The sequence below is a fragment of the Buteo buteo genome, chromosome 29 (genome assembly GCF_964188355.1).
Source record: "Buteo buteo chromosome 29, bButBut1.hap1.1, whole genome shotgun sequence".
NCBI lineage: Eukaryota > Metazoa > Chordata > Aves > Accipitriformes > Accipitridae > Buteo > Buteo buteo.
The window spans coordinates 2,379,322-2,395,191 of NC_134199.1; the positions used below are offsets into that span (position 1 = coordinate 2,379,322).

Consider the following 15,870-nt stretch of genomic DNA (forward strand, 5'->3'; position numbering starts at 1 on the left):
GGTGCAGAAGCTGCGGGCGGCGGCGGGGGAAGAGCAGGCGGAGCGCGGCGGGAGCCGTGCCGGGGACCGCGATGCATTCGCTCTTCAGGAAACGCAACAAAGGGAAATACAGTCCCTCCGTGCAGAAGAAGAGGTGAGTGTCTCCGTGCCGGGTAGCCCCGTTTCTTTCCGGGCCAAGGAGCAGCGCGATCCCGGGATTCTCATCCCGCAGCATCCCCTCCCGGCGCCGGGGTTTGGCGGAGCCCGGGCACCCCCCGAGGTTGTGGGCACAACCCCCCCGAGGTGTGGGCATCCCCCGAAGTGTCAGCTCCTCTCCGAGCCGGGTCCACATCTCTTGTGCCTGGTGGGGGGGGTGGGGGGGGCACAAAGGTGGTTTTTCCCCAGGCCCCCTCGCATCGCAGTAGCGGCAGCTCCGTGGAGCAGGTTCCTTCGCTTCCCAGGCGTGTGCTGGAATAGATTTTAGGCAAAAAAAGTCAGGCTGTCCTCAGCTCTCGTCCAGTTGGTCCATCAGGACCAAGCATTCGGTTGATCGTCTTTTCCTCGCCTCTTTCTGATGGGGTGCAGACGCGTTTCAGTTGTACTGGTCGTAAAAAACAAAAGAGCAGCGTGTTGAACGCGTCCCGTGAAAGGTCACCGTTCAAAGGGAAAAGATCTAAAAATCCTCGCCCCCCGCCCCCGAGAAGGCTCAGCCCCTCTCTGGGTTGCACAATGCATCGGTGCAGGAGGGGGCCCAGAAAGGAGGCAGCCCCCAATCCCTGCCTGCACAGGGTGGCTGGCACAGGGGACGTGGGTCCAAAGAGGTGGATGTTTGGATCGATTCAGAAGCGCATCCTGCATGGGCTCTGGAAGACGCGGAACGGGACAGCTGGTGTGCATTGAAGCCCACAGCTTGTTTGTCCCTCTCCAGAGGCACCTGCTCTGGCCGGTGGGCTCGGAGCAGCCACCCGACTCCCAAAAATCCTCCTTTGGAAGGAAACTGGGGAGCTGGCACAGGGGCTGAGGTGCCTTTGAGGACCCAGAAAGGGACCACTCAGCCCAGAAAGCACCGGCATCTTCCAAGCTGGGGAGCCCCTCGCTGCTCCCTGCTGTGGCGGGTAGGAGGGGTGTTCCCCCAGAGGGGAGGGTGCTGCCCTGGCACAGTGGGTGCGCAGGCTTTGGTATTTGCCAAGCTCCCTCTGTTCGGGCTGAGGCTCCAGCTTCAGCCCTGGGGACAGGCTCCCCCAGCAGCCCAGCTGGCTCAGCAGGGCCACCCAGGCTCCTGCTCCCAAAGCCTGGGGCACGCTCTGCTGCCAGCTCCTGCCCTGGGGAGGGCTGGCAGGAGGAGACAGAGGTGGCACGGAGCCCTCTGAGGCTCAGCATGCACCTCCCTGATGGCCCCAGCCCCAGCGTTCCCATGGCTGAACGATGGTGTAAATACCCAGTTGCGTTTCTAGTCTTCGGGGGTGTTAGTGGAAGGCTTGTAAATCAGGAACACCACACCTGGGTTGACAGCTCAGGACTCCGAGCAGCATCAGGATGGTGGGAGGCAGGAGGAGACAGACCTGCTCCGCACCGGGTACCCACCCTGCGATCCCCACCCTGGGGCTGCAGCTGGGGTCCCCGCTGCTGCGCTCCAACCCCTGCCAGCACCGGGTACCCCGTGCTCACATCATCCAGTGGTGGATGGGGTTCAGGAAGACGGTCTTCCCTCCGCCACCCTGCCCGCGAGCCCAGCCAGCTCTAGGCAGGTGCCCCAGCACCTCTGAAGGCTGCGGGCCAGGCTGAAATCTTTATTTTTCTGGCTGGCTGGTGGCGGCTGAGGAAGCAGCGCAGCACTGTGCCCTCGGGCCACCCTCGTCCCTGCGCCCCAGCTGTCCGTGCACACCTCGGGGAGGGCTGTGCTCATTAGCCCCAATTTGTTAATTCCTGCGTTGGAGTTTACAAACATCTATGAATCCAAGGAACACTCCCACCGTGTGGAAACAGCCCCACCATCAAGATGGGGAAGCCGGTGCCAGACCGGTTAAACAACTTGCTGGAGAAGGATTGCGAAGAAGCGAGGAGCTCCTGCCGCCCCATCCCCTGCTTCAGGCACTGCCAGGCTCCCAGCCGGCTCCCGCCCAGTTTTGCTGCTAGAAAAACAGAGCAACGCTGCTAAAATCAACCAACCGCCCCCGCCGTAAACAGGGATGGAGATTTCGACACCGTGTACAGCCCGGCCTCATCCTGCGCTTCAGCAAGGCTGCACAGCTGGGGCGCAGGGGCTGCACCTTAGACGAGGGCTTAGTGCCAAGGTGCTGCTGGTGAGCGAGCCTTCAAAGAACAGCGGTGATAGGGCAATAACCGAGCACCGGTTTGGCAAGTGTGCAAAGGCACTGGAATGTTTCCTGCAAGCAATGAAGAGCCGGGGCTATGAGCTCAGCTGATTTAGTTAGGGGTTGCCCAGGAAGTGCCAACCTACAGCAGTTCGTAGCCTGATGAGGAGCCGCTCTGAGTCTCGGTGGCTTCTTCAGCCTTGCGATGAGCCCTTCCCATGATAGGGACATTGCAATGAGTGGCACCGCAGACTCAAGATCTCCGTGAGTCTGTGCAGCTCAAGCCAGGCACTATAATCTGCCCCCGAACACGCTTTGTCCCCCTGGATGCAGACAACCACCCTTCCCCAACTCCAAACTGGCCCTTCAGCCTCCCATCCAAAGCGCCTCAAAGCATATGGGCTTCAAGCAGCTCCCCTGCCTATCCCTGAGCTGCCCACAGCCTGCCCGGGACCCAGGGGTTGAGAGGCCAGGGTGGGCAGGGACAGGTTTCCCCACTCCATCCCTGCTGCCGTGCCACGGATGCAGGTCCCCACAGGAGCCAGACCCCTCTCTGAACAAGGAAGGAGCCAGTTATGGCAAACGCCTCCACGTCTCCAGGCCAGTCGGCCTCACGCGTGCATTGTTAAGGAGGAAAGCCAGCCTGCTTTGAAGCTCTAATAGGGCAACGGCAGGGAAAGAACAGGAGCAACGTTAAATTCTGCAAAGCCACGTCAGTTTGAAGACGACTTGGTGCCAGGTCCTCTGGTCTGCCACAGCTTGTCCATCCTCAGCAACACCAGTTGAGTCTTGGAGCGTGCCGGCCACGCGCTGTGCTGTGGCTTGGCTGGAAGAAAACCACAGCAATGCTCCGTGCAGAGCACCGTGGACCGCATTCCCCTCCATCTGCCTCCGAATGCCACTCACAGCACCAGCAGTTACTTTCCTCCCAGTGTGCAGGTGGTGCTCCTCAACAGCTCCCCTGTGGTTTTGTTTTTCTGACGCACAAATTAGCAGGACCAGGGTCCAAGTCTCTCCTTAGGACTATCTGCCGCAGTCCTGGCCTGGGCTTGTAGTCTTCAGGCTCGGTAGCCACTCCCATACAACCCTGGGCACATCAGTAGGTGTGTGGGCATCTCCCTACCTTGTCTGGGGAACACGGATGATGATGACATTTCTTTTGTCTCATGGATTTGGTTGCTTTATGCTCTTCTTGCTCACGCCATCCCAGTAGCATAAGGGCCTGGCCATGACTACTGTGGTATTAGCACATCATATATATATATATATATATATATATATATATATGTGTGTGTGTGTGTGTGTGTGCGCGCGCGTGTATATGTGTGTCCCTAGAAGGGAAGGCAGAAGCCTTGAATAGGGACATAGTATAGGGGAAAACAGTCACCCTCCCTCCCTGTTATCTTCACCAAACACTTGCCATGCTTAGAAAACAAGAGTTTGTCTTCTCTCTTAGAAAGTCCAGGCTTGGGAGGTAGAAAACACAGCTCAGCCTTGAGAAGTCGCTGCTGAAACTCACCCTCCTGCCAGCAGGAAAGATGTTCATCTTTGGGGTCCCCTGGTGAGAGCATCCATCCAGGAGGGCTCCCAGCCCTGGAGACCCTTAATGGTGTCAGGAGACCCAGTCCCCATCTAAGAGGGGGTGCAGGCAGCTGGGGCAGAAGCCAGGAGGGCTGACACCCATTTCTAGAGGCTGTTTGGTAGGGCTGGAGTCAGCACGAAGGACCAGACAGCAGGTGAGTCAGGGGAGCTGCTCTGTATTTACGGTGGAGCAAGCCTGGCCATCGCCTGGCCTATTTGTGCTTTAATTTCCATGCACATTACAATAATATATCACCATTACTATGAGGGAAGATAAATATAATTGAAACAAGCTAGACTAAGCACAGCAACCGTGCTGTCCAGCTACGCCCTAACGTGGGTAGCTTGACAGTACACTGCTCCAGAGTTTTGAGCCAGATCTTAATCTCTCCCAAATCTGAACTATACTAGCCATAACCCAGCCCTTGTGTTCTCTGCTCTGCCGCAGTTTCACTCCAGTGTCAGTATAAGCTGCACAAGGGAATATTGTGCAGTAGTAGCTGCGGCTCGGGAAGTTTTAAGGGCATTTACAGCTCTGTGCTGAGGCCTTCTGGAGGATTCATGCAGTTTAAGTCCCCCCTGAAGTCGAGTCTCCAGCAGCAGTGCTCACATTGGTATGATTTTTATGAAATCTGTATAAATGGAAATTAAATGGAGATGGAATTGAGAGCAGCAGTAGGTGGTCACTGCCTGATGCACCATCTGTGGATCCCAGTAGTGGGATGCAGTAAGCAGGACCAGGATCTGTGCTCAGACCCCGTCCTCAGCCAACTCACTTGTCCCTGGCTGAGCGGTCCCACCTGTTGAGAAGCTCCTGGCATGGGAAGGTTTCCCAGCAGGAGACCAGGGGCATGGCCAGCATCGCTGGGCTGGTGGAAGGAGCAGGACAGAGCCCTTCCCAATAACCCTCCCGGCAAGTACCTGATTCATGGGGCACGCTCCCAGCAGGAGCCTTCCCAGGGACCACCGTCAGCTGGAGCAGTCAAAACTCCAGGAGGATCTATTTGAACATCCTCACTTGGGATTAGTGAACTAGCCTCCTTGTTTGGAAAAAAAAGGAAACTGAGAAATCAAAGGGATTTCCTACCACCTGCCAGCAAGCGCAAAGCCAGGGTGTGAACCTGCAGACATCCCGGAGATGCCGGCCTCGGGGAGGTTTGGTCAAAAAAGTGCTCTTATCAGTGAGGGTGCAACCTAATGGGAAGAGAGAAAGAAATGGGAATAGAGAAAAGAAAAGTCCAGTTTTTAGCAGCAAAGTTTCTGTATCACAATAACTCTCATGATATTTGTCTGTTAAGAACCTCTCTTCAAAAAAAAAACCAAAACAAAAAACCACCACAACCAAAACCCTAAGAAAATCCCAGGCCCCTCTGAAACAAAGCATCACCAGAGGTCAGAATTGTGGTACATGGATGAAGTGAAGTCTATACAGAGCAGCTGCCTCCTTCCAGCTCCCCAGCTGGGAGGAACCCAAAAAAACCCTCCCATTCCTCACAGGAATAATCTCAGGTCCTTCACACCAGCCAGGCAATGCTATGGCTGCTCAAAGCAGCATTGAAAAGAACACTTGTGCCAAGTGCAGCTTTTCATGAGTGATATAATTTTTTTCCTTCCTGATCAGAAAATGTTAAAGTTCTCCAGAAACGGCAAAGCCAGTTTTTCCAGGCTTTTTTTTTTTTTTTTTTTTCCATCTTTCAAACAAAGACTTATCTATTTTAGCAGAAAAGCATTTCCCTTCCCTCTGCTGGAGCCTCGCAAGGGCTGTGCCCTGGGCACCTTTGCTCCTGCCTCCGCTCAGTCTCACATGCCCTGCCCTTCCCAGCTGGGCTACGGCCAAATCCTGCCCTTCTCCCGCCCCAGCTCTGCTCTATGCTCCGGCCATCCCCTCCTGCCTATTTTTTTTGGCCCCGGCAGCCCTTTGCCTTACCCTGCCAGCAGCTCCACTCCAAAGCCCAGATGCACCCGAGGCTCCTCCCAGCGGCTTCCCAAAAGAGCCGTCTCCTGCAAATCCCATCCACACACCTTTCCCGGGCAGCTAAGGATTCCTCACTGCTTCGCCCATCACCTTGTGCTTCTCCTGAATCTTCCTCCTCTCAGCAGATGAAGGGCACAGGGAAGACAACCTCCTCCATCCCCTAGCATGGAGATTTTGGCCAGGCTTCAGCTTTCCCAGCCAATCCCTCCGGTACCCTGCTTGATATCCAGACAGATGCAGGGATCGCGCTTGTCCTTGTGGTTTATTGACGCAGACCCAGCTATGGTGGGGACAGGCAGATTATTAATAGGGCTGATGTTCTCATATCAGTAATGTCCAAGTTAGTTGATTAAGTGGCACAGAAGTGATGAGTATGCAGAAATAAATACAGAAATGAGAGATCTTATAAGGGAGAATAAGACCTGTCTTATTTCTGTATTTATTTCTGCACACTTCTTATTCCTGCATTTCAAGCAGCAGTGGGGGTGAGCTGGAGCACACACCAACCTCCCCGCTCACGATCCCATGCTGTGTTCAGCACAGGATGGGGTGGGGAGCAGCAGCTCCCCCGACGCTGCAGCGGGTGTTTTGAGATCCAGCTCCTATGGGAGGTTTTTATTAGATTCCTCTGTCCCAAAACCTCAGCTGGTGACAGTCACCAGATCCACCTGTGACTCTCACATAAACCACAGAGGTGGAGAGAGCAAACAGCTCTTCTTGCGTGTGTCAGGAGAGCCGAGGCTGAGCAGCAGAGCCATGCCCACATTATAACCATGCATGTCCTTGCTTGCTCTGAGCAAGCTCTGCGTTTTCTTTTCCTTGGTCACCCAGATACTGCACACTGAAGCAGTAGTTTCTGGATAACCAGGCAAACCGTCCTCCCCAACATGGGGAAAAGCCAGCCTCTGCCTTCCCTGTTCCCCCAGCTCTGACACCCACTTCTGTTCCCTGCAGTGATGGAGAAGGGGCTGTCACCCCCCAGGTACCGCTGGGGCTGGGGCTGGAGGGTGGCTCTGCTGGGTTCCCCGAGTCACGGGGAGGGTGGGGAAGGATGGCCGGGAGCAGCTCGGGAACCGGCTGGCAGGGCTCAGGCAGCCCCAGCTCAGCAGCGGGTGATTAAAGCTTGTGGCTCAGACCTGACGGAAGAGTGGGGAGAAAGGGTCGAGGGGCACATCCTCGCCCAGACACGTCATCCCCATCCCGAACCAGCCTGGCTGTTCCAGTGGCACGGCCACAGAGAATGCTCCCTGCAAAGCCAGTACCTGAGTAAGAGGGTCAGGGCCTGGGTGCTGCACTCATCGGTTCCCGGTACCCAAGATCAGTTTTGCTGATGCAAAGCGAGCACAAAAGCTGGGCAGAGTCTCCAGGCTCAGCTCTGCTAGACCAGATCAGCAGCAACAGCTTGGGAAGCCGTGGCCGAAACGCAGCATTGCCATGGATCCCAAACGATCCCAGGCTTAATTTTATTTCCTCCATACAATTTAGAAGCTTCAGTCAAACCCAGAACTAGAAAAGCTCCAGACCTCTTCTGCTTTTGGGGATGGTTTTTCCACCTATACTATAGATCCACTGAAACCCTGAAGATTCATCCTTGGGCTTGCTAGAGAACACTGAGACCAAGGTAGGGATTGCAGATGAGCCGGCAAGCCCTGCCAGCTCTTCCCAAGCCCCACTAGGTGCTTGTTCAGCTCCTGGCTATCACAGTGAAGCATCCCAAGCTCCCACCTGGATAATTAGCCTCTCCCACCCTCAAAGCTCAGGTGGCCTCCAGTTCACCAGTGAGAGAGATGAGGAAGGCTCCTTGGTGGTTGCAAGCTCTCAGAATGCAGGAGATGGCAGCTCTGAGCAACCATCATCTGAAGACACACAAACACGTGCAGCACATTTTAGTCACCCAGCTTCAAACCACTTTCTCTCCACTGATTTCATCTGATGTTTTCCCTGGTTTACATGGAATGATGGAGACTAGAAGAAACCCCAGAGTGGATTTTGAAGAGGTGCTTTTACCATTACAGCAGGATCCAGCCATCTGCGCCTCACGTCCCGGTGCACCCCTGCACCCTCCAGCTGTGATTACTGAGCAGAAAACTATACTTATCCTTGCAATTATTGCAACCAGCCACACGACTCCCAACGACCCCCTCGTTTGCTCCTCTGCTCGGAAATGCCCACTCAGTTCATTTCTGCTGATGCAAGAGGGCCCGTAATTACAGCAATCCCTCCACTCATCAGGTGGTGCCAGGCAGGCAGCAGCAGTGGTGACAGACACAAACCACCAGCCATGCCAAGCACCATCCTGATGATGCAGCTTCTATAAAAAGAAAAAAATCAGCATAAATCCTGCCCACGCCAGAACTTCCCAGGGAAGAGTGAACTTTTGTGGAGCTGTCAGATGCTACAAGGCTCCTGCAGCCTGGGGCAGGGTTCGAGGTAGGGAGGAACAAGCCCAGAGCTGGGTTTTGTTTTGTTCTGCTACACTGAAAGTGATAGCATGCGTGGCAAGCAGGAACATGTCCTGAAGCTCAGCACCAGTGCCAGGACGGAGGTTGGCCAGACCCAGGCTAGCCAGACCCAGGCTGGCCAAACTTTTTCCCCCCAGTACCCACACTGGAAAGGCAGCAAGCTGAGATGTCCCCACTGGAGACTGCGCACAGTCCCCAAGGTGCACAGGACTGAGGAGGCCACGCACTGCTTTTACCTTCTGGTCGTTGAGTGCTAGCACATATCCAGGGAAGCCACTGCAAAGCACTGGAAGAGAACTGCTTTGGTCGACAAGCTATGTCCACTCTCAGCTTCGGCACACCATGCTGTGGAAGACAGGAGGACATGCCTCGTGCTGTCGTAGAGAAGCTCACGTGGTCAGCCCCTGCCCTGTGAAGGACCTAGGTGCTGCAGAACCCCTTGGAGCTGGGCTGACAAAGCTGCTGGATGAGGCTGTCCACCTGGGGACGCAGGAGCCCTCCATACCACGAGTGAGCACGGTTGGGATGCTGGTGCTCCGCCAGACAACTCTGCTCTCCCCCAGCCTGCCCCACTGCCCTTCAGCCTTTACAGAAGATGCACAACTCATCTACTAGCAGCTATAACAGCAGTTAACACTTGCAAGTACCATATAAAGATTAATTCTACCACCGCATAAAAAGGTCATTAAGGCTCATTATCCCCACTCTATAGGTGGTTGGGATTGGAGTGAGCCAACCCTTGGCTTAAGCCCACATGACAAAGCAGCACAGCTGGGACACGAGCCCCAGCCTCGCCACCAGCCTCAGCTCTATGAACCCTGCAGCTGCAGGGACTATTGGAGAGCACACCCTGCTTTCTGCCTCCGGTCTACAGAGCCGCAGCAGGAAAGCTGCAGGCATCGCCTGGCACACGGTCCTCCGGAGCTGACCCTGGCATGCTGCAACCTCTCCTTGCAGCCAAAGTGAAAGCAAGAAGACAAAATGTTTAAAATAACCCCAGCAATGCAAAAGCTGCGTCACGGGTTGTTCTGACTCTGCTCTAGCTCAGCCGTCCCTCCAGTGGGACTGTGAATATTTGGGCTGGCCCTGCACCCTGCCAGCCTGGCTGCAAACGGAGCAGCTTGGAGCAGCATTGCCCTGGAAGAAAAAAAACAGTGCCTAGCAAGAGACAAAGTACAGAAAGATGCGTCGTGTGCTGTCCCATCCTTTATTTGGTTTAAAATGTGAATAACTCCTTGCAGAAGAAGGAAGCCCTGACCATGGCATGGAGAGGCACAGCAGGGGCTCCAAGGCAGGGCTGTGCCCCAACCTGGGGTGCACACAGGGCTGCAGGCAGGGCCTGCCCAGGGCATGGGCAACAGCCTCAAATGGGCCATCTCGCCTGCGTGCATGGGGTCCAGGTTCTCTCTGCTGCTCAGGCTCCTCCATCTCCATGCAGGATCCCCCCCCCTCTCTCCCTGTCCCCTGCAAACAGCTCTTTCCTTTCTTGCTCCAAAGCCAAGGGAGGATCAGGCTTGCCTACAGCATCGCTCCCATTTCCACCATGCGGGAGACACTACGTCCCCACCCGCCACCCCCCTCCTGGCAGAGCAGCAGAGTATTTTGGAAAGTGTTAGAAAGGCAGCAGTGAGTCACAGGCAGCTGCAGTGCCTGGCAGGCTCGTCTGGCCCCCGGCCACCCCCCGGGGTCACAGCACCCCGAGGGCAGCCCCCAGCAGCAGCTTAGGGCTGTGGCCATGTTTGTGGGGTGACAAGTCCCCTTCTTTCTCCCCCTCTTTCTCCCCAGCATCTCCAGCAAAGAGCTGACTGAGCTCATAGAGCGCCTGCAGAAAAATGCCGACCAAGTGGAGAAAAACATCGTGGAGACCGACTCCCGAATGCAAAATGTAAGCAAGCCATGGCCCCATGCACACGGGATCCTGCGAGCAGCCCTGTCCCCCCTGCCACAGCCCTTCCCACTTCCCTGCGGTCTCTCCTCTCCTACGGCACACGTGCACGGCTGCCCTGCCCTGCAGCGGGTACCCAGGCTGTGATGATCCATAACAGAGGGATGCATGAGCTCCCCCAGCTCGTGGGAAGAAGGTGGGAAGGTGTAACAGGCGATGGGGCCCCAAAATTCTTCCCTACCCAGTGCTGGGTAGCACTGTGCAGAGCAGGAATGTGCATCCCTGGATGTGCATCCCAGCAGGCAGCTGGGATGGAGAAGGGACCTGAGCCATCCTCCTCTTCCCAAAGGGTACAGTGCATCTGGAGGCAATGCAGCCCCCCAGCCACAGCCCTTCCTCGGGGCTAACAGAGGTGAGGGGAAAGCAAAATACATCCCTGGGAGGACATGAGATGGTAGAGCTGGTTCCCAGGGGCAGTGAGGTGGGAGGACCTTGCTCAGCCCTCTTGAATACTGTTTATTTTCCCCTCGTGACCCTTCCCCCCCTGCTCTCTGCCTGCCCAGGACTTGCACAAGATCAAGGCATGCCAGCTAGCGCAGTACAAGGACCTGACGGCTCAGAAACTCACCGAGTCCGACAAGCTGCTCTACGTGCTGGATGGGGATGCAGCGATCGCCCGGCACATGAAGCACCCTCAGGGTGACATGATCACAGAAGAGTGAGTACTGAGGAGGGAGACCTGTCCCCAGAGCCTTGCAGGGGGGGAAGGACGCTTCTCCAGGGGCTCTGCTCAGCTCCTGCCTGCAGCTGGGGGGTCACCACAGGCTCCTCTGCATCCCAATTTGCATTAAGGTGCATAACCTGTAGCCATCCTTGGGCACGTGTAGAGTGAGAACGGCCGCATGCCTGCCTATGGCAGCTCTGCACAAAGCATGGCGAGGTGGTATCTGCCCACTGTGCGGGCAGATCATGCTCTTCCCCAGTACCAGCCTGCCCCGAGCCGGCTGGCATGCTGAGCAGCCCTTGGCAGAGGATGGGTGCAGAGGAACCTTTGCCCTCTCCCTCCCCAGCTGACTGCACAACGCGGCTGCTGCCAGCCAGCCTGGGCTCTCCCAGGTCCCCTAAGGACAGTCCCCCCTTCCATGGGGGCCTGGGAAAGGATCACCTACAGCTACCAATGCTAATGCCAACCCATGCCTACATCCTGCATCCCACCCTTACCTTTCCCTTCCCACAGCATCCGGCAGCTGAAGGAGCGAGTGGCAAACTTGCGTGTGAAACACGAGCAGATCTACAACTTCCCCCTGCAGCATATTGAGCCCCAGGTCAACTGGTCAACAGTGATCGAGGAGAAACAGGTACCAAGGGGACCACTGCCTGGCCAGTAGCACCAGCTGGGCAGGACCTCATGCATCTCCCCATAGAGAAACAGGCTTTTGGAAGCCTTCTTGGCAACTTTATACTGGGAGCAGCAAACAGCACGGGAAAGAGGTGGGGTGCTGGGTGGCAGGGGAGGGTGCAGAGGCAATGGGACAAGGCCAGCTGCTGTGGCACCAGGAATCAACGCTCAAAGCGGTGCTGCTGGCAGCAGCCAGGCTAAGAAAGGAAAAACTCTGGAGGATCGGGGGGCCATGGGGGAGTGCACCAGCCTGACCCTCACGGGATGGGCTCCTAGGCTCAGCCTGGCCATTGACCTCCTGGGTGAGCCTGGGTAAACCTCTGCCCTTCTCCATCTGAGGATGGAGACCGCACTCCCTCTCCAGGCAACGTGCACCAAAGCCCCACTGTTCTAAGAGTGGAAAAGCTTCTCCTTATAACCAGTCTGCACTTCCCCCATTTCAATTTATGCCTGTCATCTCTCACCTTTCTACCACATACCACCTTGCAGAGCCTGGCTCCATTTTCTCAACAACCTTATAAGAAGGATGCTGTGAGGTCCCCCCAAAGCCTTCTCCTCCCCAAGCTGAACAAGCCTCAGCCTCTCCTCTTGGGTCCTTGCCTTGTCATCCCCAGTCACCACCTGCTTTGGGCTCTACTCCATGGCCCTTATTTTTTATTTTATCCCACTCCCTACACTCTTCCATCCAGAAAAGGATTAAAAACCCCAAACTGGCTTTCCCATGGTGAGCCTCCAGCACAGCCAATTTCACCCATGTGCTCCCGGGCACCTGTACCAGAGCCCATCCAAGCCCAGCTCCATGGCCACCTCCAGGAGGAGTTTCCTAGGTCTTAGCTGCCGCACCCCGTTCACCCATCGCTAACCCCAACTCCTGTGCACCACAGGACGCATTAAGCAGCAAGGGCTTTGGGACCGACCTGCCGCTAGTCAACAGCCAAGTAGAAGAGCACAACATCTTCCACAACGAGGTCATGGCCATCGGCCCACACATCGCCAGGGAAGACAATAAGGTCAGCTCTCCTGCCCCTCTCCCCACTGTCCCGCAGGGTCAGCCCTGTCCCGAGCCACTGATGAAGGCGATGGCATCCCACTATCCAAGCTGCTACAGCCTGGACCGGGTTGGGTGGGCACTCAGATCCATGCCTAACCTCAGAGCTCAGCATCGTACACCAACTCTAGCTTTACAATGAGCCAAATCCCATAAAACCCACATCCCTCTCCATCATCAAGCCCCCCCCCGGCCACCACTCTCCAGAAACACGCTCCTAACTCATCCCTTGCTTCTCCTCTGTTACCAGGAATACACAAGCGACTTCCAAGCAAAATACCAGAAGCTGCTGGTAAGAGACCTTTGGGATCCCCAGGGCAGAGCCCTTTTGCAGGGGTCCCTTGCCAGGGGTGACCCATGGAGAGGAGCTTTGGGTTGAGCTCTCCCCTCTGACCCTTCCCAGGCCGGCTCCCAGCAGCGGCAGCAGGATCTGAATTCCCTGCAGGACTACATGCAGCGCTGCACCAACAAGCTCTACTGGCTGGATCAGCAGGCGAAGGACAGGACCCATTACGACTGGAGCGACCACAACCTGGACTACCCCAGCCGGCGCCGCCAGTACGAGGTCCGTGCACACTCGCCTGCAGCCTGGCCCTGCACTGGCTGGGTGCTTTGCGGCAAGGGAGGTGGGCACGGAGCCAGGGGAGCAGGCTGGGGGTTGGACGGGGGCAGGAAACATCCCTTCCCCCATGCCTCAGTTTCCCCCACTCCATCGTGAAGCGCCCCGAGAGGTACAGATGATAGCATATAAATAGTAAGGTTAATCCTTACCTCCTGCCAAAGTTAATGCAATGAGGAAGCTCGACAGCTTCCTCATTCTCCTCTCCCTTATCTCAGTATTTGCTTGGCAAGAATCGCATCTTTAGCAACATCTGCAAGGGAAGGAAAAATCAAAAGCTGCACTGGGGGAACGTCACACTTTGTCTTGTGGAGCTGTTCAGGCCCTTTCAGAGTAGCTCAGTCACAGGACGCAGCCAGGGTCCCCTCTCTTTGCGTGGGGATCAGTGTCTCGCCTCTCTCCATCTAGAACTTCATCCACCGGAAGCTGGAGGAGAAGGAGGAAGCCATCAACAAGCTGCACGCGGATGGAGATCAGCTGCTTGCCCAGAATCACCCTGGGAAGAACGCCATCGAGGTGAGCATCAGGGATGGGTTCCAGCTTCCCCACCCACCCCGGAGCTCGGGGGACCCACCCAGCCCTTCTCCAGTGTGGAACCTGGTGCCAGCATGACTCTGGACTTTACTTCCTGGGATGCCAAGTGGGAAAAAGTCTCCTTCACCTGCAAGTGTGTAAACACCATTGGAGGAGCCAAGATAAACCCAAGGAGCTCTTCCCATCTTCCTCATTCCTATGGCGATTACCCTGTGCCTGCCTACAAAGGATAAACTATGGTGGCAAGTTCCACCTTTGATGGGAAGATGGACATAAGGCCACAGGATTTGCCACCTCCTTTCACCCAGCCCCACGCTCCCATCGGAGCATCCCAGCTTTGGACTAGCTCTCCAGTATTCCCATCCTAGCTTTGACCTGAGAGCACCTGGGTGGCTTCAGAGGCAGCCAAGGAGTTGTTTGCTCAAGATGGAAACTGGTACTTTCTGGTGGGCGGCTCAGGCTCATCTCTATCATAGGGCATTCTGCTAACGTCCTCCTCCCACCCCTCTCTTGCAGGCTCACATTGAGGCAGTGCACGCCGACTGGAAGGAGTATCTCAACCTGCTGATCTGTGAGGAGAGCCACCTGAAGTTCATGGAGGAATTCCACAAGGTACCAGATCCCTGGGGGCAGTGAGGCCCAGGGATTGGGTTTGCTCTGCACAGCTTTGCTCTGCTGTTTGCTCTGCACAGCCTGGAGAGTAGGTGCAAGAGATCCCAGAATACAAACAAACTCCTGCTGCTCTAGAAACAGAGTAGAAGAGGTTGAGTCCTCTAGTCTACAGGGCTTTTAGGACTAGGAGGACCACCTTGAGCTGATATAACCCAAGTCGTAATTGCTCAAGCACCAAAGGTCAGTAATTGTTTGGCCAAAGCATGATTTGCAGAAAGCATCTGCTCCAATGCCAAGGTTCAAAAGCCACAGCCCGGTGTCAGCATCCTTGTCTGCAGGACAGCAGAGGTATCTCGCAGAGGTACCTCATCCCCAAAACAAGGCATGGGGAGACCTTGCATGCTCTGCTCAGAAGAACAGGTCCAAGTGGGGAAATTACACCTGCAGAAAGCAGAGCTGGCCCGCCGGGGAGCCCTGCGCAAGGGCTCAGCGCCCCAGCTGAGCTCAGCAGACAGATGTCTGCTGGATAAATTGCATCCGACAGCCAGGGAGGCTCTGCAGGGGAACAGGTTGGGCTGGATTCCTCTCCCACAGCCTGGGCGTGTTGACGACGTGATCAGTCTGTTGCCAAAGCTGAACCATGGTGCCCAGCCCAGGCAGTGCCTTTTGTGGGTATTTGCCAGAATAACTGCCCCGGGGGGTGGTTTGTGTGTGGAAGGGCTTGGCTCTGCCTTCTCCTCGGCACTGGCAATGGAGACGCCACACACTGGCATGATGCTGTCCAAGTGAAACAAAAATTGAGGGCAGGGAAAGGTGGGATTTAACAACTCTGCAGGAGAAGACCATGGAATAAGCTGCCCCTGGTTGTCTTTCCCCTAGCTCTGCTGTCCTGAGCATGGGAAATAATGATTCCTCACCTTTCTCCATGTACTCCTTTCTGGGTGTCCAGATGCTCGTCATAGCTCCTGGTGGCTGTCCCTGCTCTAGGCAGTGCAAGGACCAGGGTGCTGGGGTGGGTCTGCTCCATGTTTCAGCAGGACCCCCTCTCACAAGAGACTTTGCCTTCCTGCAGTTTCAGAAAGACACCAAGGATGCCCAGGAGCTCTTGAAGAAGGTGGACACAGACCTGGACCAAAAATTCAGCCCTGAGTTCAAAGACAGATACCAGCTTGAATCTCTCCTGCGGGAGCTGGATGTGAGTACTGGTGCAGGCAGGACCACAGCAGGAACCAGTGTCCCTGTGGCACCAATGGACATCCCTGCCGGTGTAGGCATCTAGCCCAGCTTTCTCCATGGAAAGGAGCAGGACCATGCTGCTGCCTCCCTTTGCCTGGCCTTCGCTGGACTCTTCCTTCCCCTCTAGCTAGAGATTGCCTCTCCCATAGCAACGTAATTACTCACTGGGCTGGTTTTCATTTGTTCTCTCATTGAGTTAGCGCTCATTAAGGGTGGGAGCATAAT

The 15,870-nt window shown here is 55.8% G+C and overlaps 1 protein-coding gene across 1 annotated transcript in view; it reads left to right on the forward strand.

The window, feature by feature from the left end:
* Positions 1-15,870, forward strand: part of PPL (periplakin) — a 28,069-nt gene continuing 12,199 nt past the window's right edge. The window contains exons 1-10 of the mRNA XM_075059293.1: positions 1-133; positions 10,098-10,197; positions 10,761-10,915; positions 11,435-11,555; positions 12,481-12,606; positions 12,895-12,936; positions 13,048-13,209; positions 13,672-13,779; positions 14,314-14,409; positions 15,482-15,604. Coding sequence (XP_074915394.1) covers positions 72-133; positions 10,098-10,197; positions 10,761-10,915; positions 11,435-11,555; positions 12,481-12,606; positions 12,895-12,936; positions 13,048-13,209; positions 13,672-13,779; positions 14,314-14,409; positions 15,482-15,604 — 1,095 coding nt within the window. The 5' untranslated portion in view covers positions 1-71. The remainder of the gene's footprint in view (positions 134-10,097; positions 10,198-10,760; positions 10,916-11,434; positions 11,556-12,480; positions 12,607-12,894; positions 12,937-13,047; positions 13,210-13,671; positions 13,780-14,313; positions 14,410-15,481; positions 15,605-15,870) is intronic.